Raw genomic sequence first — 24,043 nt, forward strand, 5'->3', positions numbered from 1 at the left:
TGTGGATGGACCATGTGAGTTCCTCAGTGATATGGACACCCAGGAACTTGAAGCTGCTGACTCTCTCCACTGGTGCTCCATTGATGGTGATTGGACTGTGTTCTCTGTCTTTTCTTCTGAAGTCCACCACAAGCTCCTTTGTCTTACTGACGTTGAGGGAGAGGTTGTGCTCCTGACACCAGTGTGTCAGAGTGTGCACCTCCTCTCTGTAGGCTGTTTCATCATTGTCAGTGATCAGACCTACCACCGTCGTGTCATCAGCAAACTTAATGATGGCATTGGAGCTGTGTGTTGCCACACAGTCATGTGTGTACAGGGAATACAGTAGTGGGCTGAGAACACAGCCCTGCGGGGCTCCAGTGTTGAGGGTCAGTGATGAGGAGATGTTGCTGCCTATTCTAACCACCTGGTGTCTGCTTGAAAGGAAGTCCAGGATCCAGCTGCACAGCGAGCTGTTTAAGCCCTGAGCCCGGAGTTTCTCATCTAGCTTGGAGGGCACTATGGTGTTGAATGCTGAGCTGTAGTCTACAAACAGCATTCTCACATAAGTGTTCTTTTTTTCCAGGTGGGAGAGAGCAGTGTGTATTGTAGATGCAATGGCATCATCAGTGGAGCGGTTGTTGCAGTAAGCAAACTGCAGCGGGTCAAGAGAGAGAGGCAATACAGAGCAGATGTAATCTCTGATTAGTCTCTCAAAGCATTTGCTGATGATGGGTGTCAGAGCAACAGGACACCAGTCATTTAAACACGTTATTTTTGATTGTTTTGGAACAGGCACAATGGTGGACGTTTTAAAGCATGTGGGGACTACAGACAAAGAGAGGGAAAGGTTGAAAATGTCCGTAAAAACACCAGCCAGCTGGTTCGCGCACACTCTGATGACGCGGCCCGGATTGCCGTCTGGGCCCGCGGCTTTGCGGATATTCACCCGTCGGAAGGATCGGGTTACATCCGCTACAGAGACGGAGAGTGAACTAACCTCTGTAGCTTCAGCCGCGAGAGCTCTCTCCGCGAGGGCGATGTTATTTCCCTCGAAACGAGCATAAAAAGTATTTAGCTCATCCGGTAGAGAGGCAGCGGTGTTCATGGCGGAGTTTTTATTCCCTTTAAAGTCCGTGATGATGTTAATTCCCTGCCACATGCTTCTAGAGTTGGTGGTGTTAAACTGTCCTTCAATCTTGCTCCTGTACTGGCGTTTTGCGGTTCTGATAGTTTTTCGGAGGGCATAACTGGCTTGTTTATCTTGATTTACATCTTGATTTAAGCTCAGCTAAAGACTTTATATTAGTTATGTAGTTCAATAATTGAACAAGAACAAAATGGAGCAAGATTCAGTTAGTTCAGAAGAGGGGCGGGTCCACCAAAAGTGAAAGTTCACGAGTGAGAGCCATTTTACTGAAGAACAAACACTGTGATATCAGACTGTTCTGTGTGATCAGGAAACCTGAACATTAAAAGATAAAAACATCACGTTTGGACAGGCGGCTGATACAAATTACAAACGGTAAGGCTCATTATATATCCAATGCAATATGCTGACTATTTATATGTAAACATTTAAGTAAATATAGGTCAAGCATACATTTACTGTTATGATGTAATCAGTCACTGTTTCATAAAAACTGCTCTCGCTATATGAACATATGTGTGATAATGAAGAGTCACTGCCTCATACAGAACTCCTCTCAGATGAAACTAAACACACTGTAGAAAAGACTTTAAACTGTAAATGAATAAAACTAAAAACATTATCATCTTGTGTTTCAGTGATGGAGCGCTCACACAGTCGTGATCTTCGGCTTTTGCTGATCGGAAAAACAGGTTCAGGAGTGAGTGCTTCTGGAAACACCATACTGGGAGAAAATGTGTTTCCTTCAAGACGGAGCCTGACCTCCATCACTGACAGATGTCAAAAACACACGGCTGAAGTTTCAAATAAAAGCATCACAGTTCTTGACACTCCAAATTTCTTTCATTCCAGAAACATCGATCTGCTCATGGAGTTAGAGAGAGGATTGAAAATGTGCTCTTCAGGACTCCACGCGACGCTTCTGGTTTTCTCTGTAGATACTTTCACTCTACAAGATGCAGATGTGGTATCATTATACAAGCAGACATTTGGTGAGAACACTATGAAATACACAATTGTCCTATTTACACATGGAGATGAACTTAAATACAAATCAATCGAACAACTAATAAAACAGAATGTGCAGTTGTCTAATCTAGTTGAGGAGTGTGGCGGGAGATTTCACTTACTGAACAATAAAGATCCATCAAACAGAGATCAGGTCATCAAACTCCTGGAGAAGATTGACAGAATGATGTCTGAAAATAACAACAGCTGCTACACACTGGAGATGTTCCTCAAAGCTCAATCAATAAGAGTCCGTCTGCAGAGATTTATCAGACCTCAATATCTGTATGTGATCAGTGCTGTCATTGTATTTGTCATGGGATATAATATGAGGAATACAAGTTTTCTTGATGTTAAAACATTTCTGAATGGTTGTGTTGGGGCCGTGTTAAGAGGACTGACTGGAGATCAGTAAGAATCTCAGAAGGATGTTCATAAGATTTAATCCATTGGATCTCAAAGTGACAAATGGGGGAGTAATAATGTGTATCTCATGATCTGATCACTAGTCTTTGCCTCTAATAACCTCAGCAATCTGGACTGAATGTTGAAAACTCACAGCAATATTGTGAATAATAAGTCATTGTCAATAAAATTGTTTTCTGATGAAAATAAACTGATACAAAGTAAGTTCTTTGTTGAGAACATAATACTGCTCATTTCACACATTTATTTTGGCACATTTCAGCACATCTTATAATTCAATATCCATTGCAATATGGAAAAGACACATTTGTTTTCATCCACACTACTAATGTGCAGATATCTGCCAAAATAAAACATTTCACAAATTAGACTTGTTCCTAAAATGATTGATTGTGTGTGCATATTCTTTAACAATATGTTCATCAGGAATGTTCTTGCAGGTGATTTTTTCCCCACATTATCAGTTTTGTAAGTATCTGGTGAATTATCTGTTTATATCCTTCAGATCTGTGGGGGAAAACACATTTTATAAAACAGGTGACGTTGCATGAAAGTAACTGAGAATAGTCATTATTTATAAAAAAAAAAAAAAAAAGGTTGCCACCTACCTGATTACTGGACTTGCATGAACACGTGTTATTATGATCATTAAATGGACACATGTCAGATTGTAATATCGGTGGATTTTAAGAGCATATACGTGACACAATGATTAAATAAATGCAGAAGCAGACACAGTCCAGAGCTTCATCACCCCGACAGTAAGTCAATTAAATCACTGACAGTGTGTGATGTTACTGAAGTATGTAAAATATGACAATGTCTTTTCTTTACAAGAAAATCTTATATGATTGGCGTATTATTTATGTGTATGTAAAATTCACAATATAATATTCCAGTGACATTGTACACAATGATGGAAGACTGAATCTGATTTTTAAAGACTGAAAATGTTATTTTGAGTTCATTTGATTTATTTGTAATAATTGAATTAAATGACGTTTCTAAGGCAACAGTTCCAGTAGGTTTAGAGTTTGGATAATGGGTAATGTGCCATATAAAAATGAAAACAACCTTCAGACATGCAACATGTTTTACTGCTTAAATGATTGATCCACATGCAGTAAATAAAATCACAATACTCAATATTCAAACCTAATAACAGTTACTTACTGCAGTCAAAAATGCACAGACATCATTTTTATTTGCATATACCTTCATAAACAGAGAAGCTGATAGAGATGGGGTCCGTTCATCCCGTTAGATCTTTTATGGTGTTTGTGCATATAAGATCATCGTTAAATCATATTTGACCTCATATCCGTCACAGCAACAGCACTTTAGAAATAGAAAACATTTGTTTGTAAGACTTTGTGTGATTCCTTCATTAAAAGTGAATATCTACAACAGCAGCTGCGGGTGAATGTGTCTTAATAGAGCACATGATAATTATGACATCATCTGTGAAATATCATAAATTATATCAAACCTTGAGTTTAACCTGATCCATCGACCCTGATGGGAATTTAAAGAAGCCCTAATCTCCAAAAAATATTTCAGAAACACATCGTTTCAACCCCACAAACAGTTTCAGATCATTTTGAGCAAAGCGTCCATGGACAGCAGTTCTCTACTGTGCTGGCAAAAGAGTGTTTGTTTGTAAACAGTAACTTCATTTGTATGTTGGGTAAGCCACGCCCCCTCTTTCCAAAACCTTGCACATCAGATCCAGAGACCGACACCGAGCAGGAGACCGTCATTCCACAGTTGTCAATCACAACATCCTAAACTAACAACTGTTATGAATCTGAAAATGGCATTAAGACTCAATAATTCACTGCAACTAAAACACATGAAAATGATTGACAGGCAGAAAGAGTCTAGAGCTGTCACAGAGATCGTGAGATATCTCAACACACTTATTTCATCAGTATAAATGTTTATTAATGCGTACAGACATGGCAAAATAAAGGTGCATCTTAAACAATATTCATCAGTGTTTACTTGTTGCATCAATGACATCACATTGTTGGTTATTGGATCGATAAATTGATCCAGATCGATGGATTGCCACACCCCTAATTAATGCAGCAATTCCTACAGATATGATAATGAACTATATTACTGTTAATTATGTTTATTTTTAATAATACAGTTGCTGCCATTTTATAAAAATAAAAATAAGTCACTTGAGTTCATGTGTTACAGAGATAAAGACTTTGGTAAAATCACTAGTGATGGGAAGATCGATTCTTTCTGACAGTTTGTTTCAGTGAATTAGTACAAAAAAGCAGTTCAGCAATTCTTCTACATCATGAAGTAATGACGTCACTAATATGAAACGCTAACATCGTCGTGGACTTCACTTTCAAACACATTCAAATAAAGACATTTATAAGTGCAAATGGATGATTATATATTTATATAAAGTAAATAAAGAATCAATCACAATTTGTACAGAAAGCATGATCCAGCTCATAATAAAATCTGCATGCTCAAGACTCCATAGTAACATTCATTTGCATCTCTCGGCTGAAAGGTTTTAAAGGTTATTAAAAATGTTGTTTAATAAAAGCAGTTGTATGAATATTTCCAGTAAATCTCTTCATGTCACTTGATAAGATGTTTTTCACTCTTCGGCTGTGTGCTCTCATAAGACACAGTCAAAGAGAAACTATTTATCTAAGCATTTGAACATGTTTGGTTCATTTACAGTTAATAAGAAATAATTGAAAAGAAACATAATGAGAATAAATAAAATGAATTTTCCACACAGTTTATGGCTCTTCCCATTGATTTGAACGGTGACTTAATGTCATAACACGCTAGTTGACCGTTACACTCTCTAATATAATAATTCTGCAGAGTTTTGTGATATAGATATAAAATAATCTCTGTGAGATATCAAACTCAGCAGCTTTATCAATGTATTTCTGAATAAATCTGAGAGATTTAATGGCTTAATGACATTTCTTTCATTTGGGGCGAATAATTAAGAGGCATAAAAATCGCTCTACTAAGTGTCCTGGGACGAAAACCAGAAAATATGTATTAATATTATCTTGACGTGGCATTCGTGGTTGAATTATTGAAAAATAGTGCAAACCCGGGATCACACCGGACACAATATTCAGTCCTTCAACCGTCTGTTGTCAATTACTCCTTTCTTAAAATAATAAAAATATCATATAATTGGACCTGCAGAAGTGTTGGTTGTGCTAGAAATGACGCCTCAACTGTGGGACAAAATTGATATAAATCATTTTCACACAATAAATATTGAAATGTTTTGTGTTTATTTCACTCTTTGTTTAGATGATTATAGTTTTAAACGTTTATTTGTATTTTTATAATGTATTTTCATAGTTTAATATTGAAAGTCTCGATCTGAAGTCTAAAACAGTCAAATCTATACTTAAAAGACATTTGAAAAGTGCTACAAATAAATGATGAAGAACTGGTGAAGAGTTTCCAATTCAGTTTTAATGAGACCTTCATATAATAAAAAGAAAAGAGGTCGCCAACTTTCTGCAGAGTCAATCGCTACAGACCTCCAAAGTTCATGTGGCCTTCAGATTAGCTCAAGAACAGTGCGTAGAGAGCTTCATGGAATGGGTTTCCATGGCCGAGCAGCTGCATCCAAGCCATACATCACCAAGTGCAATGCAAAGCGTCGGATGCAGTGGTGTAAAGCACGCCGCCACTGGACTCTAGAGCAGTGGAGACGTGTTCTCTGAAGTGACGAATCACGCTTCTCCATCTGGCAATCTGATGGACGAGTCTGGGTTTGGCGGTTGCCAGGAGAACGGTACTTGTCTGACTGCATTGTGCCAACTGTGAAGTTTGGTGGAGGGGGATTATGGTGTGGGGTTGTTTTTCAGGAGCTGGGCTTGGCCCCTTAGTTCCAGTGAAAGGAACTCTGAATGCTTCAGCATACCAAGAGATTTTGGACAATTCCATGCTCCCAACTTTGTGGAACAGTTTGGGGATGGCCCCTTCCTGTTCCAACATGACTGCGCACCAGTGCACAAAGCAAGGTCCATAAAGACATGGATGAGCGAGTTTGGTGTGGAAGAACTTGACTGGCCTGCACAGAGTCTTGACCTCAACCCAACAGAGCACCTTTGGGATGAATTAGAGCGAAGACTGCGAGCCAGGCCTTCTCGTCCAACATCAGTGTCTGACCTCACAAATGCGCTTCTGGAAGAATGGTCAAAAATTCCCATAAACACACTCCTAAACCTTGTGGAAAGCCTTCCCAGAAGAGTTGAAGCTGTTATAGCTGCAAAGGGTGGGCCGACGTCATATTAAACCCTATGGATTAAGAATGGAATGTCACTTAAGTTCATATGCGTCTAAAGGCAGATGAGCGAATACTTTTGGCAATATAGTGTATATATAAATTGGTATTTTTGTAGTATACTTTAAAATATACAGAATGTTGCATTTGTGTACAAGAATTTGACTTATTAAATCAGTGAAAACCAAAGAAATTTCAAAAATGCATTCCAGCTTTAGCATTACAGAGTTTAGATCATAAAAAGAAGGAATCAATAAAATAAATGAAAAAGGGTCAGTTGATTAATCATTCCACATCTTGAAAAATACTCACATATGTCTCCTTTCTCAGGTGACGGCTGTGACTGTCCACTTATTGTGTCTGACAAAGACCAAAAGCAAAATGATAAAACACTGTCTATGCAGCATTCAGAATTCAATGAAAAATACCAAGTATGCAGAATTGCAGTTTGAATGTACATTGTGGAAGTAGAATTAAAGTGGAATGAAATTCATAACTGTTCATGAAGTTTGGTTTTTAACAATGCATTTGTTTTGTTTTTTCAGGAAAACATGAAACATTGTCTTATGCATAACAAATCAAACAACATTTACTGAATTATTGTTTTTTTATGGCCATTTGCATTTTCTGGTTTTATTTACATTGTTGTTGTTGATTGTAATAAAATCTTTTGATGGCTATATGTTATATTTTTAATGTATTTATTTGTTGATTTATTTATGTATTTGAGACAAACAAGTAAACAAATGTAATTCTACCTCTTAGGGAATAAATAGACTTGGTCAAATATTCTAACATAATTATTTATCACAAAATGTGTCTTTGACTCTTGAATTTTAATTCAGTAAACTACGTCCTGTCATTCCGATTCAACTTCCTGTGGGGCGTGGCCAATTCAATTCAAATTCCAACTCTGAAATTGTGAATTTTGCACAGAAATGAAACAAAGATCTCACATGATATTCTGACAAAGTAAATGTTTTAGAAAGTTCAGCAGTACACCTATGTTTAATATAGTGTTTAATGTATAGAAAACTTTTATAAGTTAAATAAGTTATAATTAAAATACAGATGATGAAGATCTACACTGAAACAAATGTATAAAGAAATCGAAATAAAGCATTTTCTACATTAGAATTTGATTACGATCAAAGCTCACAGAAGAACTTGCTGGTTAAACACATTTTTTTTAATGTTATTAATGATTCTTCCTCATATATGGTGTCTTTGATATTGTGAAATGAGCGATTAAATTCCTTCTTTCAGAGATTAACAGCGATTGGAGCTGATTGCAGAATTATCGAAACTTTGTTGCACTGATTCAAGGCAGAATCAGAGATTATTTAGCAGAGATGAGTCCCGCCTTACAGGTAAAACAGCCAATCACCTTTTAGATACAGACATCGCCTGTCAGTCATCTCTAGAACGCACATGCGCATTAGCTGCACAAGCAGGGAAAATTGCGTTTTTAGCGTAATATGAGGTAAAGAATCACAATTTATGATTTCAGTGTTGTCAGATTTTATTGCTGATTTGAAATATGTTGTTTGATCGTAATATTGACCAACCATTTTTCATTTCTTTTCTTTTTCTACTTATTTCTTTAGAAATATCCTATCCAATAAACATTTGTCATGTTAAATCTGACAGCACGCTTTATTTACAGGTCATTTACCGATAATAATTCACACTAATTCTCATTACCACAGCAGTAGTTTTATAAGGGCAGTTAACAACAGGAGACTAATATTTCTTCATATAGTCACACAAGTGCAAGTCTCGGCTGTGAACTTCAACTCTTTTCTTTTTATTATATGAAGGTCTCATTAAAACTGAATTGGAAACTCTTCACCAGTTCTTCATCATTTATTTGTAGCACTTTTCAAATGTCTTTTAAGTATAGATTTGACTGTTTTAGACTTCAGACCGAGACTTTCAATATTAAACTATGAAAATACATTATAAAAATACAAATAAACGTTTAAAACTATAATCATCTAAACAAAGAGTGAAATAAACACAAAACATTTCAATATTTATTGTGTGAAAATGATTTATATCAATTTTGTCCCACAGTTGAGGCGTCATTTCTAGCACACCTAACAATTTTACGTCTAACAAGTACACTATTTTTTTAACCAAGTGAAGAGCATGAAATATGAGACAAAATAAAGAATAATCAAGGCATTAATAATCCATTAAGCATTACAAAAGTGTGAAAATATGATGTGTATTGAGTACTCATCAAATGTCAGCTATGAAATTATTCTAGTGAGACAGTGAAAAATGTTTTGATCATGTGACTTTATTATCTAGACGTTCACAGTGATTAAAGTGCCTGAAGTTGAAGACACACCCATGTGTTCAAATGTGTGTGGAGCTGCTATGGCACACTAATAATCAACTTTTTTCCAGAAAGTTCCCATCCCCTGTTTGAGTTCAAATCTGTATTTAAACAGTGTTTATTGGTACAGTAAATGTGTCTCATACAGTCAGTCATACAGCACATTCATCTGCTGGACATATTCTTCATTTATCAACCTCAGGCGATCTTGCAATGAAGTCTTTATTGCAGTTTTGCAGTGGGCATTTTGGATCAGATTCAGACTGAACAATGAACTTTCTAAACTCAAACCTTTATGGCTTGCTGCTCATAAAGTAAATGAGTCTTTGCTTTTGATGTAAATGAAGTTACATTCCCAGTGTAAATGTTTGGTTCCCGTTTCTCCAGGATTGTTCTCGCTGGCTCATTGCCGCTCTGATGCTATAATTGATTGATGTCTTTGAGAACGTGATAACTTATGCAGTTACACAACGGTCTCTATGTTAATTAAGTGGTCTGGGTTTAGGTGGTGTACCTTAACAAATTGGGTTGAGTGAAATTCACATAGACTGACTGCATTTTCTTACAAGACTGTCGATTTAAGGGGTTTTCATGTTTATTTTAGGAGGATTGTCCCAAAGGATTAACACTCTCCTCAGTAACAAATATGGACTCTAAATGATTTTGCACCCAAGAGCAGAGCTTTTACTAAAAAACTGGAAATACTACACCCATGTAGATCACAATAAAACAAGACCTGACAAACAAATGACAGGTGAGAAAACAGAAAAAGCAAACAATCCAGACAAAAAGTCCCATTCCTTTTCAAACACAGAAGTGAGAACAATAACTCTGTTTGAATTGGGATTAAACAATCCACAAAAGTGTGATTCAATCTTGATCAATCATGCTTTCTTGTAAACAATAACAGATGAACAACCTGACAAAGATCTCTGTGTGCCATGAGGATCTCATTGTGTCAATAAAAGATCTGAAACAGAGTTAAAGATAATAACAAACAGGTATGAAATGTAAAAGCTTGTGGCCGTCGGTATTTTCATTAAAAACTCTTGGTTTGTTTCTTTCATTGGTCATAATGATAATTATGCACTTACATCTTGTTCAATGCTCGAGGTACACAGTCTGCTTTCCTCTTCTATCTTCTTCATGTTTTCTACAAAAAAAATAAATTATATATATATATATATATAAATAAACTGTAGTATTGAAATATGGTCTTACTAATATCCGAAAACTAAATGAGTGGTACAAACATCATCGCTTTACTGGATTCAGCTCTGTTTACATACGTTTATCATTTAATTGATCTAAGAATGAAAAACAACTTAATTTTCAGTCTGTTCAGTATACAGATGTTTTGCATGCCTTCAGAAAACTTTGAATGTTACATGTCACATGGGCTATTTTTATGAAATATTTGTGCACTTTATTCAGGGTCATTCTATGAAATCAGGGCCTTTTATATCCTTTATTGATGTGTAAACAATGACTTGAACAGTGCAGCTGATGCCAACTTTTATGTGCTCTACAAGCGTAATATATGAAGATGAATAGTTTCTGGGGGTCTGGGTATCTCAGCGAGTATTGACGCTGACTATCACCCCTGGAGTCGTGAGTTTGAATCCAGGGTGTGCTGAGTGACTCCAGCCAGGTCTCCTGAGCAACCAAATTGGCCCGGTTGCTAGGGAGGGTAGAGTCACATGGGGTAACCTCCTCATGGTCGCTATACTGTGGTTCTCGCTCTCGTGGGGCGTGTGGCGAGTTGTGCGTGGATGCCGCGGAGAATAGCATGAAGCCTCCACACGCGCTATGTCTCATCAAGTCACGTGATAAGATGCGCGGATTGACGGTCTCAGACGCGGAAGCAACTGAGATTCATCCTCCGCCACCCGGATTGAGGCGAGTCACTACGACACCATGAGGACTTAAGAGCGCATTGGGTATTGGGCATTCCAAATTGGGGAGAAAAAGGGGAGAAAAAAAATAAATAAACATTTGCTGGCTCTACAAGCATAATGTTTGAAGATTAATAGTTTCTACTCGCAAACTTTATTTTTTTTTTAATGTTTCACTTTTAATATAGCATTTTTGCATTCACGTGTACAACACAAAATATCAAATATAAGATGAACTCAGACTGAAACATAATTTGAGCTGTGAGTCAAGTTGACTCAAGTACTTCTTTGGCTTAAGAAAAAAAATCCCTAAAATTTTAAGTGTAAATTAATGTAAATAAATGTAAAACTTAAAGTAATTAAGTGTTTATAGCTCAAACCATCAAGTACAAAATTGTGGTTGCGGGGAATACCCATAAGCCCTTAAGTTTGAATAACTTATCCATGTTTGTTTGATGAAAAGGAACTTGTGCGGGCATGTAATTATTAAAGATTCATAGAGGTTTTAGCAACTTTAGTATTATTGATGTTGTTAGAAGCAAAGTGTACACTAAACAACTTGCAGTCGGCGCCCTGCAACTCACAGTCTTGATTTCATGACTGATCACAGACTGGGTGAATCAACTACACAACCATTCGTCCCCGATTGAGGACATGAGTACACCTGGTATTAAGATGCAATCAGATAGCTTCAAACTGAATTTTCTATAAATATGGCTTAAAAAGTGAATTCCCTGGAGCCCTCCCATCTTTCAGCCCTGTACTGTTCTCACAGTGGATGGTAAATACTTTGAAGGGAATAGGGCATACGGATGATCTCTTCTGAATAGAACGCGCCCATTTAAAGAGTGCGCATGTGCGTATGTGCTTAAACGTCTGTAACAGTTAAAAGAGGGGCAAAGAGGAGGCGGGAACCGGCTGAACAATCAACAAAGTTTAATGAGAAACTCAATTTAAAACAATGGACACACACACACATGCAGCATGGCCGCATGCGTCTCTCTCTCTCTAACTGGTGTCTCCGGCCCCCACTTATCTCGCTCTCCCGCTGATCATCTGATTCAGCACCGGCCATGCATGCTCACGGCTCGACCATGCCCTCTTCCTCGTCACACTCCTCCCCCGCCCAATTCAGACCAGGGTGCCACCGGACTGACTTACTCCCCACCCCATCTCTGGAGGGGAGATGCTGCCCTTCTGGCCATTCTGTCAGCCAGTGGTCCACCACGCCTCCTGGGCACCAGGGGGAAGAGACGAAGAGAGGCGTGGGGAGAGGGAAAAGGCGAGCAGTAGACACAGAGAGAGAGAGAGAGAGAAGAGAGAGAGAAAAACTTGCTCGCCAGTTCCCGGACACGCTGTCGCCCGGTCTTAACCGCTCCTCCGCCTTCTGGCGGATGACAGCTCGCTCCTCCCCCGGCAGACAACAACAAGCCCTCAGACCCCTGGCAGACAGAACCACTCCTCTCCTTCTCGGTGGACGGCAGCGGTTCCTCCGGCTCTCGACGGCCGGCAGCGACCCCTCCGTCCCCAGGCAGACGGCCATGGCTGCTCCTTCGGCGGACGGCAGCGGTGAGGAGCATCGCTCTCTCTCAAACTGGTGTCTCTGGCCTCCCTTTATCTCGCTCTCCCACTGATCATCTGATTCAGTGCTGGCTATGCACTCTCACGGCTTGGCTATGCCCTCCTCCTAATCACAACGTCTTTCTGGTGTTTGTTTAAATGAGCTATTATAATAAAATTTTCCTGAAAGTTATTTCCCCACTCCCTGCGTAACATTATTAATGACAGCTCTATGCTGTGCGATGGATGTTACTATGGTTTCGGGAAACAGTCGTGACTAGCTAGTTAATTTCTACAACGATGCATTGTACTATGGTGGTTAAGCAGTGAGTTACGTCTTTGTTCGGGAATGCACCCCCTGGTCATCTCTTTTGACCACTTGTGTTCGGATTTCGAGGAGACTGATTTCATGATGACAAACATCAATTATTATCAATTATCTGTGTATTACTGAATGATAATACAGTGCAAAAAAGTACAAGAAAAATAGAAAGCACAAAAGCCAGCAAAGTTTCTCTTAGTTAAAATGTGTTGTTATAACACATGACATTTAGATTCTTATTAGCAATAATTTTAGTGGAATACATGCATGCTTCTCGTAAAATTCTTGTGCATGTACATGATTTTGCTTTTAAATGTTCTGATCTGACGGTCGTTTCCTTTAAATCTTCACATAATAAGCAACGTTTAAACTCTTGTTTTATTATGCAGCGCTCCGATGCTGTGTTTGAAGAGGACAAATCTCAAAACATTTTGGACCCCGTTACAGCTGTCTTTAGCGTTGTCACATCCCTCCCCTGACTGTCTTCACGAGGAACATGTTTTTATGAAGTGCTATATCAAAAAACATGGGTATCTGCTGAAAAAATAACAGCCTAAACCAGTCAGGACAGGATGGTAAGAGTTTCCTAAATCAAGTCAGGAACTCAGCGCTACACCAGAGAGCTGACGCTATGGGTAGCGTCTCCCCAGTGCTTGAAGTGGAAGAAAAAAATGCAGGTACTCTCCCATACTGTCAAGAAACTCAGACTCGAATGGCCTGTGCCTGATGAGCCAGAGCGTTCCCAGCTTGGCCCGACCGGCCCTTCCCATCCTACTGTTCTGACTTGGGACCTGACACTTGTGCTGAATGCGCTTACGGGTCACCTTTCAAACCGCTTGACTCTGCGTGATTGCTCTCTCCCTCTCTCTCTCTCTCTCTCTCTCTCTCTCAAGACAGTGCTTTTGCTAGCTTTGGCATCGGTAAAGCATGTGGTAGATCTTCAGGCCCTTTCGGTCCACGACTCTTGTCTTCCTTGCCAAAGTCGGCTTTGGCTTGCTCAATGGGGGCCTAAACACTGTAATTGTGTGGGACGTTACACTCGTACACTGAGCACACAAGGCATTTTTGGCTGTCGGATCATCTCTTTGTTTTGGAGGCCACTTGAAAGATTCATCTGTCTTCAAACAGCGGCTTTCCCATTGGGCAGTTGATGCCATTGTGCTCGCTTCTGACTCGCGTTGTGTATAATGCCCAGTAGGGGTGCAAGCCCATTCTACCAGGGTCATGGCTTCCCCATGGGCTTTGGTGAATGGTGTGATCTTCAAGGACATTTGCCTGGCTGTGGGCTGGGCTACCCAAATACTTTTGCCAGGTTTTATTACAGGGATGTTTCCTCTCTCTCTTCCCAGATCTTGGCTGTGAAGGGGAGTTGAATTTTAGGTGATGTGGTGCACTGTGCATTGCTTTTGCCTCACTACCCTGTTGGCTGGTGTCATTCACGATGCAGTGATGGTCTGCAAAACCATTTTGTCTCTCTCCCTCCTTCCTATTTTCTAAGTAGAGTTTTGGATTGTGCTTTTTACCGTCTTTTGGCTGGTGATGCAAAGAGTGATAGCACTGGTTCCCCAAAGTGTCAGTTTACTGATGCAGCGCCGAGTTGCCGACTTGACAGGGAACGCTCAGGTTCCAACTGTAACCCTGGTTCCCTGAAAGGAGGGAACGAGACGCTGCATACACTTGCTGCACTACTGATTTCTTGCTGTTAGGGGACTGAGAGTTAATTCTCCTCCCTTCAGAAGGAAATCCTGAAACGATGGTGCTGTGTTCCCTCTTATAAGCTCACAGTGACGTGCACATTAGGGGCGGAATGCGAAGTGCCATCTGCCAATGAAATTGGCGTGACTATAAAGGGCTTTAGGTATCATCACTCCTGAGAAATGCTTTCCACAGCACCAGCTTACTGACGCAGCATCTCATTCTCTTCTTTCATGGAACCAGGGTTACAGTTGTAACTGGAGCATATCGTGATTTGCATCACAGTACGGTACTATCAACTCTCTCAACCGGTTATTTGTGCAAGACATATGTACCTGTTAACATCTCAAAAAATGTGTTGTAGTGTTTCATTAGCCTTTGAGAGCTGTTTTACATTATGAGCACTTCTGTGCAGAATCAAGTTAATTTAATGACTTACCTACAATCTGGCATTATTTTCACTTTATGTACCGTGTTACTGTATTGTTATCTTTTCTAAATTGAACATGCCTTTTTAAGAAAATAAAGTTGAATTAAAAGATACATTTATGTACTGTATATCTAGCAACAATGTTTATTACATTTACTTAAAATGACCACAATTTACGTACTTAAAGTGTGATGCAAAATGCGATATATATTTTAAATATATTAGTAAATCCATTATAGATATGAAAAAACACATTTTTATTGTACTTTTCTAAAGGCATAGTAGCTATATCCCAACATTTATTAAACATTTTAAATTTAGCTTGAGATGGCATTATGTAATCTGTTAACACACAAACATTTATATTTAATGTAATACCTGGATGTTCTGGAGGTCTGCTGCAATGTTGTCTCCACTCGTGCTGTCTGTTGGATGTCAGTTGTTCATTTTCAGATGTCCTGCAGGTGTTTTATAATGTTCTGTTCCTGATGTAATGGGAGCCGGCTGGTACGTGATATCTGTGCAGTGTGTGTAAACCACACTGCCCTGGCCTCAAGAGGTGCACTTGCGACTGATGCTAAAGGGTGTAGCTTTTAGCCTCCTTGTTAGCACGCCCACTTCCCATGCCGGAGACGCTGGTTCGATTCCTGCTTGGAGCGAGTTGAGCAGGACCGGTTACAGCGCTAAGTACATTTTGGCTATAGAGCTCAAAGTATGGCACAATTGTACTTTTCATTGTCTGTCTTGGCCCTTCTTACTTCCATCTCTTCCTCTCTCCATTTGCTCTCTTTATTTCTTTCTAATTCAGACCTCAGCTGAGGTGTATGTAATTTAAACTGTTCTTCTCTCTCCTTCACTCTTTCAGTCTCCTCTTGTATTTTTCTCTCCTTCTTCCTCCTCTTGTTTAAATCTCAGAGCATCTTGATACATCTGATTAGTGTAATGTCCTCCTCCATTCTGATCTATCATTGTGTCAATCTTCTGCAGTAGTTCAGTCACCTGATCTCTGTTATTCTGATCTTTATTATTAAACACATGATATCTGCCTCCACACTGATCAACTAGAGATCTTAATTTACTGTTCTCCTCAATGAGTTTCTCTATGGACTTATCTTCTAACTGATCTCCATGAGTGAAGAGAATGATGGAGTATTTTAACACTTCAAGAATTGCACTTTCTCCACGGTCCCTTACTTACCGCTGCGACAGGAGGAACTCTTTCCGGGGTAACTCACATTACAAATGCTCATAACATCGAGTGAAAATGATGAAAACAAGCTTTAAGAATTTGATTAGCTTTCCATGTTTTACAGTAATACTGTTTTGGAAAATAATTTCTAAGCCGTTTAAGAGTAATCGCCGAACGTGTCTGGAATATCAAAAACAAAACTAACTTAACCTCGCTGATACAAAACAGATAAATATAATTTAACCACAACAAAATCACTGGCGAATTAAATATGGATAATACCAGACATTTTTAGTCGCATCATAATTAATAATCACAAAGAATTCAGCTATTAAAACAAAGTAATGACAACGAAACCACGTGTTTCTACCCCAAAAATAAAACGTGTTTTCAGCTCTTATAATGCCGTAAAAACGTGTTTAAATCAACAACATAACATACATCAATAAGTTACTATAAAACTGTCGTATAAGTGGTTAATTTTGTAATTTACCTTATCGCGAGAAAAACAGTGCAATATCGACGTGTTTGTCCAAAAACTGGCATTTCCTTGAAAGTGGGCGTTTCTGTTTCCGATATATTTGGTTTTTTCACTGGGCGGAGCTTATATGAATATTCATGAGCTTCCTGTTCCGTGTTAAAGCGACACTGGAAATTAATATTAATTAATATCTGCACCTCGGATCACAATTCTTCTAAATTATTATTTCAGAAAGGAAATTAATTTTCAGTATCAAACTTAAACTATATCTGTTCATCATCTATTCACAATAATTATAGATTGTGTTTTATTCAGAATGATTACAGACATTGATTTGTGCAGGTATTGTTAGGAAACTGTTTCAAGGCAATTAAATGAACCTACAGCCATTAAGTATTTCTGTTACATTCTTCTGTTTTCCCTCGTGAAGAAACTGTGTCATTATCATAAATGTATCTGTGGTGGCATAATAAAGTTTATTTTGTGATTATTATGTGCCATTTCTTAAACTCTTGTTCATTTGGTAAATACATTCAAAGAGGTTTTGTATTATTAAATGTATTATTAAATCACAAAGGGACATCGACATGTTTTCCCCATAAATGAATAATAATATAATTATTCCAAATCTTTCCTTTATTTCAAAACCATGCATTTAGTGGACATAATGCACTTGAGTAGATTATCATAACAATTAAAATGTTTAAATTTTAAATGACAAGTGGCTAAAATAATATTAAAAAACCATATAATCATTTGCACATTTACTGTAAATGTGAAAAATAAAGTTACTCATGGGAGTAGTTGCCTTTTGCTGATGAGAATAAAGAGAGCAGCTGATTTTGTGGTAAAGTTTTATTCACAAATGTTTATATTGAAAAGACATGACAAAAAAAAAACAAAAACAAACAAACAAAAAAAAAAACATTATGATATCCCATTGTGATTTACAAATTTTTTTAAAAGCTTTGGTAATATTTTCACAAGAAAGTGGTACATTTTCAAAGCTCTTCTAATCTCACAACTGATCATCAAAAATGTACTTTTAAAAAACTATTTCAGCATATTTTCAGTTGTTTTAGTACAATACACAAAATCTTTTTCACTACATGAATGTCATTTGCATCTGTTCTCTTTCAGTTTAATACATGTGTCTTTCATTTGATCCAACGGATCTTAATGGTTAATCAGTGAATCCTTTGGTATTTCTATATATTTTCAACTGGTCTGATTGTTGTGTGTTGGTTAGGTAACCAAACACACTGTAATAAATCACAATTATTACTCATTTCTTTCACCTGGTAATCACAAATGGTTACCATATACAGTAAGTAGAACTATATGTGAGCATTTGCAATGTGCAAACATGGAGCAGGATAGACTGCAAGAGAGTGGACACCTGCAGAGGGGTCAAAGAGGCAGACATAGACCCTCCAAAGAGGATGAAGGCAGCATACTGGAAATTCAGATGAGGTCTGGATCATCATTGCTGACCATGTGGTTACAGAAACAGAGGCCTTACAATCTGACATTATTTCAAATTTTAACAGTTTAAATTTATTTCTATTGTTTAACAATGTAACCACAGTATTGTTGTAAAAATACTGTAAATTACATGTAATATATATATATATATAGTTGAAGTCAGAAGTTTACATACGCTTTAGCCAAATACAATTAAACATTCCCTGTCTTAGGTCAGTTAGGATCACTACTTTATTTTAAGAATGTGAAATGTCTGTGCATCTTATCATGTGACTCGTTGTGCATGACACCGTGGAGACTCGCAGCACGGGAGGCTCATGCTACTCTCCACGATCCATGCACAACTTACCATGCGCCCCATTGAGAGTGAGAACCACTAATCGTGACCACGAGGTGGTTACCCCATGTGACTCTACCCACCCTAGCAACTGGGCCAATTTGGTTGCTTAGGAGACCTGGCTGGAGTCACTCAGCACGCCCTGGATTCAAATATATATATATATATATACTCTGTATATTTGCATGAATTACTTTTTATGTTTTCTTTGATCATACATTGGATAAACATGTTTCAATATGGATTTTGTTAATTTGGTTAGACAATTTAAATGTAATGGCCATTGGTAAGGTCACGCGTCACGTGGAGGAGGAGTCAGGAAGCGCGTCATTATTTACAATAGAAACTTGCACAGACCACGCACCGTTCACAAACTAAAACAGTCCAAAACAATTTCAAAACAATATAAAATAAAATAAAAAATAATTTCCAAATAATAATAATAATAATAATAATAATAAAAACAACATAAACAATGACTCCTGACTCCTCCTCCATGTGACGCGTGACCTTACCAACAAACTTACATCATCCCTCTCATGAGCACACGTCACAGAGATGTACGGAAGCGAACATTTGTAGTTAAAAAGTATATAAGTATTGTTTTGTTTCTAAAAATAATCAGTCGTTTGGGTTCAGTCGTGTGGATTATTCTGATGCACCCTATATATGCATTTTGGACCGTCAAAAATGGAGTACATTCACTTGCATTGTTTAAAGGAGGAGGCCTGAAATGAAATCCTAAAAATCTTAAATTCTGTTTTGATGAAGAAAGAAACTCAGATACATCTTGGATGAGTAAATGATCAGCACATTTTCATTTTTGGGTGAACTATTCCTTTAAGTGTGACAGAATAATCAGACAAGGATAAACATTAAAAAAATATATTTTTATTAGGCCAACGATACATTTGTGCAGATATATTTCAGTCAGCAGTTCTGTAAAGGCGCTGATCAATAATGTGACCCACACAAGGTAAGAAGAGCAAAATGAAGAATAACTTTAATATCTGTAGACTAGTTGATAACTTTGCTCTGCCGTATCCTAACATACGAGAACGTTTCACAAGACTGCATAAAACACACAGACTCAATATAGATACTGATATAGATGATGAGAGAATTTTCATTTCTGGGTGAACTATCTCTTTAAGTTTTGTGGTATCTAGGTATGTATACACATGTGTAAGTACTTTTTTAAACAAAGAAATAGACCTACAAACAAGAGTATATCCTATAACATCTTAGCATTACAACAACACAGTTGTTCTAAAATAAAGAAATAAATTCTCTTGACCATTGATGGTAGTCTGACACATTTATTGAATGTCTATTTGCTCTTGAATATTACTGTTTATCTGAACATCTGTTGTTGTGAGATTTATTCCATCAGAACAGTTTTGAGGTTAATTGAGCTTTTTTAAGGTAATTCGATAATAGTAAATTGCAAATTTCTATTACGTTGGATATTAAACAATTTTATTTCTATTTTTAATGTACAATTTTAGACACTGTAATTTGTTTAGATTTGTGGGGATAAAAAATATTTTCGTTTAGAAGTGAAATAATGGCAGCTTTTTTTAAAATACATGTCATATGTATTTTATATATTCTTTAAAAATTAGATGACCGCTGGGATAAGTATACCACAAGGTGTCCAGAACCCAATAGGAGACTGTGTCACTCCAAAACTTTATTAAAAAACTGATATAACTAATAATAATAATAATAAAAAAAAAAAAACTAAAAAAAACTAATGCAAAACATAAAAGCTGGGCCCAAAACAAAGCTCAAAAAAAGACTAGAAAATTGCAAATGCAGTGTGGCAAACCAAGAAAAAACTACAAGATAAAGGGAAGCCAAAACAGAAGACACTGACAAAACAATATGATAAAAGATGAAAAGTCAGCATATAGTAGATAGAAAGTGCAAGACTCAAGGAATATGACAAAATGAAGAAGTCTAAAACTTTCATGCTCCATAATACACATAACGGAGGCATGCAGGTAATCCATACGGCTCCAGTGGATTAATCCATGTCTTCTGAAGCATGTACACATCAATCAGCCACAACACTAAAACCACCTGCCTAATATTGTGTAGATCCCCCTCATGCCACCAAAATAGCGCCAACCTGCATGATATTCTTCTCACCACAATCATCCATGCGGCTATCTAATCAGCCAATCGTGTGGCAGCAGTGCAGTGCATTAAACCATGCAGATATGGGTCAGGAGCTTCAGTTAATGTTCACATCAACCATCAAAATGTGATCTCAGTGATTTGGACCGTGGCATGATTGTTGGTGCCAGATGGGCTGGTTTGAGTATTTCTGGGATTTTCATGCACAACAGTCTCTAGAATTTACTCAGAATGGTGCCAAAAACAAAAAACATCCAGTGAGCGGCAGTTCTGTGGACAGAAGCACCTTGTTGATGAGAGAGGTCGAGAATGGCCAGACTGGTTTGAACTGACAAAGTCTATGGTAACTCAGATAACCACTCTGTACAATTGTGGTGAGAAGAATATCAGCTCAGAATGCTATACCTACACAATATTAGGCAGGTGGTTTTAATGTTGTGGCTGATCAGTGTATAACAATAGTACATAATAATGTAACATACTATCAGAATTTACTGTATTCTGTCCATGTGAAAGCAATATTCATGACACATATTTAAAGTAAACAAAGAGTCTGTAAAGGCTACCCACTAGTCCAACATCGGTATCCAATGGAATGACAGAAGGGATCCTGTGTGTTAATGTCTTTTCTGATACGCTGTACTAACATTTGAATTATTAGAATTTGTTTGTCAAATTTAGTTTGATTCTCTTATTTCATCTGACTCCATTTATGTTAAAAATCTTGCTGTTGTACAGAGATCTTATTTATGTTGATCACTTGGTTATTCTAGTTAATTCTATACTTTTAAATGACACTCGTTCATTCGCAGTCCTGTTGCTTAGGGTCTCATGCCAGCCATGTACATGGATCCCACAGACACAAACTTGTCGGTTTAATCTTTAGCCAAAGGTAAACGACTAATACTAAATTCATGAACAGGTAAATTGAAGTGTTAATGAAATATAGAGTGATGTTTAAAGAGCACCTATTATGGTTTTTCAAATATTACCTTTCATGTAGTGTGTTATATAGCTGTTTGTGAATGTAAAAAAAGTCTGCAAAGTTTCAAAAATCAAAGTACACGACAAATGGAGTTATTGACTCCCAAAGAAAGAACTGAATCTGAACACCTGAAACGAGTCGTTAGTAATTCCAGACTTACTTCCTGTACTAACTTACGTAATTTGGTAACAAAAAACCCGCCTCTGGTCTTCACTGGCTGCTCACGAACAGCTTTGACCCGCCCTCAAACACTACACTATGCGGTAGACCAATCACAACAGACTGGGACACCTGACCAATCAGAGCAGAGTATGCTCTCTGGAAGGAGGAGTTTAGAATGAATCCTTTAGAACGGATCATTGAACGAGTCGTTTGAGACACTGGGGAAAAAGGTAATGCTGCAATTTAAATGATGAGCAAATTAAAGTGTTTTTTGACCTTGGATGCATGTAAATCTATTGTATGAGACATTTAAAACAAAATTAGGCACGTTTAAAAACCATAATAGGTGCTCTTTAATTTCTCAATGCGAGTCTGTTCTGCCTCCTGTCTGACCTCTTTGAGCTTGGTCTCATAAAAACATTTGTACTCCAGCATTTCAAATCTTTTCCTCTTATTCAGCTCTACCAACTCTTTGATCTTCTTTTCTTTCTCTTGATCAGATGCTGTTAGAGCCTCAATTCTCTCCTGTAGCTTTTCCTTCTCTTTGTTAAATCTGGATTCCAGTTCTTTCTCTTTGTCTTGCAGTTTTTTCTCATAGATCTTCTTCAGTTCCTCTTCTTTGGTTTTTAACATGAGCTCCACACTCTTGTAAGACTCGCTGGTGTAAAATCCACCTCCATTGGCAGCGACCATCTCGTCCACTTTCTGTAAAAACTGCAGAACTTGAGTACGATCTTCCATGTCTTTATTCCTGAAGACTTGATATCTTCCTCCACATTGTTTCAACACTTCTTTGAGGTTCTCTGTGGCTTCACTGAGGTATTCCTCAATAGTGCTGTTCAGTTCATCTCCGTGAGTGAAGAGGATGATGGTGTGTTTATCTGCTTCTTCTCCAAATATGGCTCTGATCTTCTCCACTGAGAGTCTCTCTTCTTCTGTGAATGGACCCAGCTGAATAACCAGGACGATGGCGTGAGGTCCTGGTGCCGTCATGTTCACACATTTACTGATCTCCTGTTTCAGATAATCTTCTGATATATCAGTGTCAAACAGACCCGGTGTGTCCACCAGAACGATCTCTCTTCCAGCTACTTCTCCTGTCTCTTTCCAGCACTCTTTAGTTACAGATGAACCTCCTTTAGCTGCTCTGAAGACTCTTCTGCCCAGGATGGTGTTTCCTGAAGAGCTTTTACCTGCTCCAGTCTTCCCCACCATCACCATCCGTCTCAGCGACACTGAATATGAGAGTGAGAAAATACATTTATCTTCTTACTCAAATTAAATCATTATTTTTTAGGAAAGCTGAGTCAGCTTTTAATACATGATGGGGCTCTGTGCCCTGAAAATATAACAATCATAATAAAACAATCACGAAAATATTATCTTTAATTGCAATAAAGTTGTTAAATAAAAACAAAAGTGTTTCTTATTAACATATACTCACTATTTGGAATGTCCATTTCAAAGCTGCCCCTTCTACCACCTAAAATAAGAGAAGAGAATTATTTGAGAATACTCAAATTGATTATGAAAACATTTCATTCTTAAACTTCTTCTTTAGTACTTCCTTATTTGGCTAGGCTAGATTCATGTTTAATCTTTATGGCAAACATATTGATATTGTGATTTATCTTAAAAATTAGTCTGTTACTTATTTATTATTATTTGAGGTCGCTGTTCTTTGTGTAGCTCACATGGTTATTTATTTTACAGATATTTGAATCTACTAAATACTAAAAAATAAATAGTATGTATTTCTGGTGATCCATATGAGCAGTACTATCGCGTTAGCACTTACAACACACACTATAACATCGAAACACAATACACAAAACCACATCATACACAGAGAACGTTGAACTAAAGATATGTGTGTGTGTGTGTGTGTGTGTGTGTGATGTGGAGGGAAACATTTATTTTACGCATACATGAAATCGAAAGTAAAAGAGAATAGTGCGACGATTCTGTTGGAGAAGAACCTCGTCCGTGCTAAACATAAATAAAGTATATACTAGTCAGAAACCTTTTGTCACGGGTGTGGTGCTTGAAGATGCCATTATTCAGATTTCATGCAGATCACTTCCCCAGTGCACATTTCCCACAGCAGGTATGACGAGCGAGATAACTTATTTGTATTTGAATGGGTAACGTGT

At 37.7% G+C, this 24,043-nt stretch overlaps 2 protein-coding genes and 1 long non-coding RNA gene across 6 annotated transcripts; 1 reads left to right on the forward strand and 2 right to left on the reverse strand.

Moving 5' to 3' along the window:
- The first annotated feature begins 970 nt into the window (after positions 1 to 970).
- LOC127449891 (GTPase IMAP family member 9-like) lies at positions 971 to 2,767 on the forward strand. The gene is made up of 2 exons (XM_051713516.1): positions 971 to 1,504; positions 1,768 to 2,767. Exon 2 carries the CDS (start codon positions 1,770 to 1,772, stop codon positions 2,550 to 2,552), a length of 783 nt encoding a protein of 260 aa, XP_051569476.1. The 5' UTR covers positions 971 to 1,504; positions 1,768 to 1,769; the 3' UTR covers positions 2,553 to 2,767.
- Positions 2,768 to 4,462: 1,695 nt separating this feature from the next.
- Positions 4,463 to 16,881, reverse strand: LOC127449923 (uncharacterized). 4 transcript variants are annotated; one of them, XR_007898873.1, is made up of 4 exons: positions 16,792 to 16,881; positions 15,488 to 15,756; positions 10,302 to 10,360; positions 4,463 to 10,177 (listed from the first exon to the last, which is right to left on the reverse strand). It is a non-coding gene; the product is annotated as an uncharacterized LOC127449923 (long non-coding RNA). The 4 variants fall into 4 exon arrangements; XR_007898872.1 differs by having other exon boundaries at positions 4,463 to 6,877; positions 7,176 to 10,177; positions 15,488 to 16,874; XR_007898874.1 differs by having other exon boundaries at positions 16,308 to 16,862.
- A 2,783-nt stretch (positions 16,882 to 19,664) lies between these two features.
- Positions 19,665 to 23,365, reverse strand: LOC127451019 (GTPase IMAP family member 7). Its single transcript, XM_051715491.1, has 3 exons — positions 23,335 to 23,365; positions 22,229 to 23,125; positions 19,665 to 19,672 (listed from the first exon to the last, which is right to left on the reverse strand). Exons 1-3 carry the CDS (start codon positions 23,348 to 23,350, stop codon positions 19,665 to 19,667), a joined length of 921 nt encoding a protein of 306 aa, XP_051571451.1. The 5' UTR covers positions 23,351 to 23,365.
- Between the last annotated feature and the right edge of the window lie 678 nt (positions 23,366 to 24,043).

This window comes from Myxocyprinus asiaticus, chromosome 13 (assembly GCF_019703515.2).
Source record: "Myxocyprinus asiaticus isolate MX2 ecotype Aquarium Trade chromosome 13, UBuf_Myxa_2, whole genome shotgun sequence".
NCBI classification, from domain to species: Eukaryota; Metazoa; Chordata; class Actinopteri; order Cypriniformes; family Catostomidae; genus Myxocyprinus; species Myxocyprinus asiaticus.

Bases quoted from the DNA above. Each gene is read 5' to 3' on its own strand.
- LOC127449891 (XM_051713516.1), top strand. From the start codon at position 1,770: ATGGAGCGCTCACACAGTCGTGATCTTCGGCTTTTGCTGATCGGAAAA.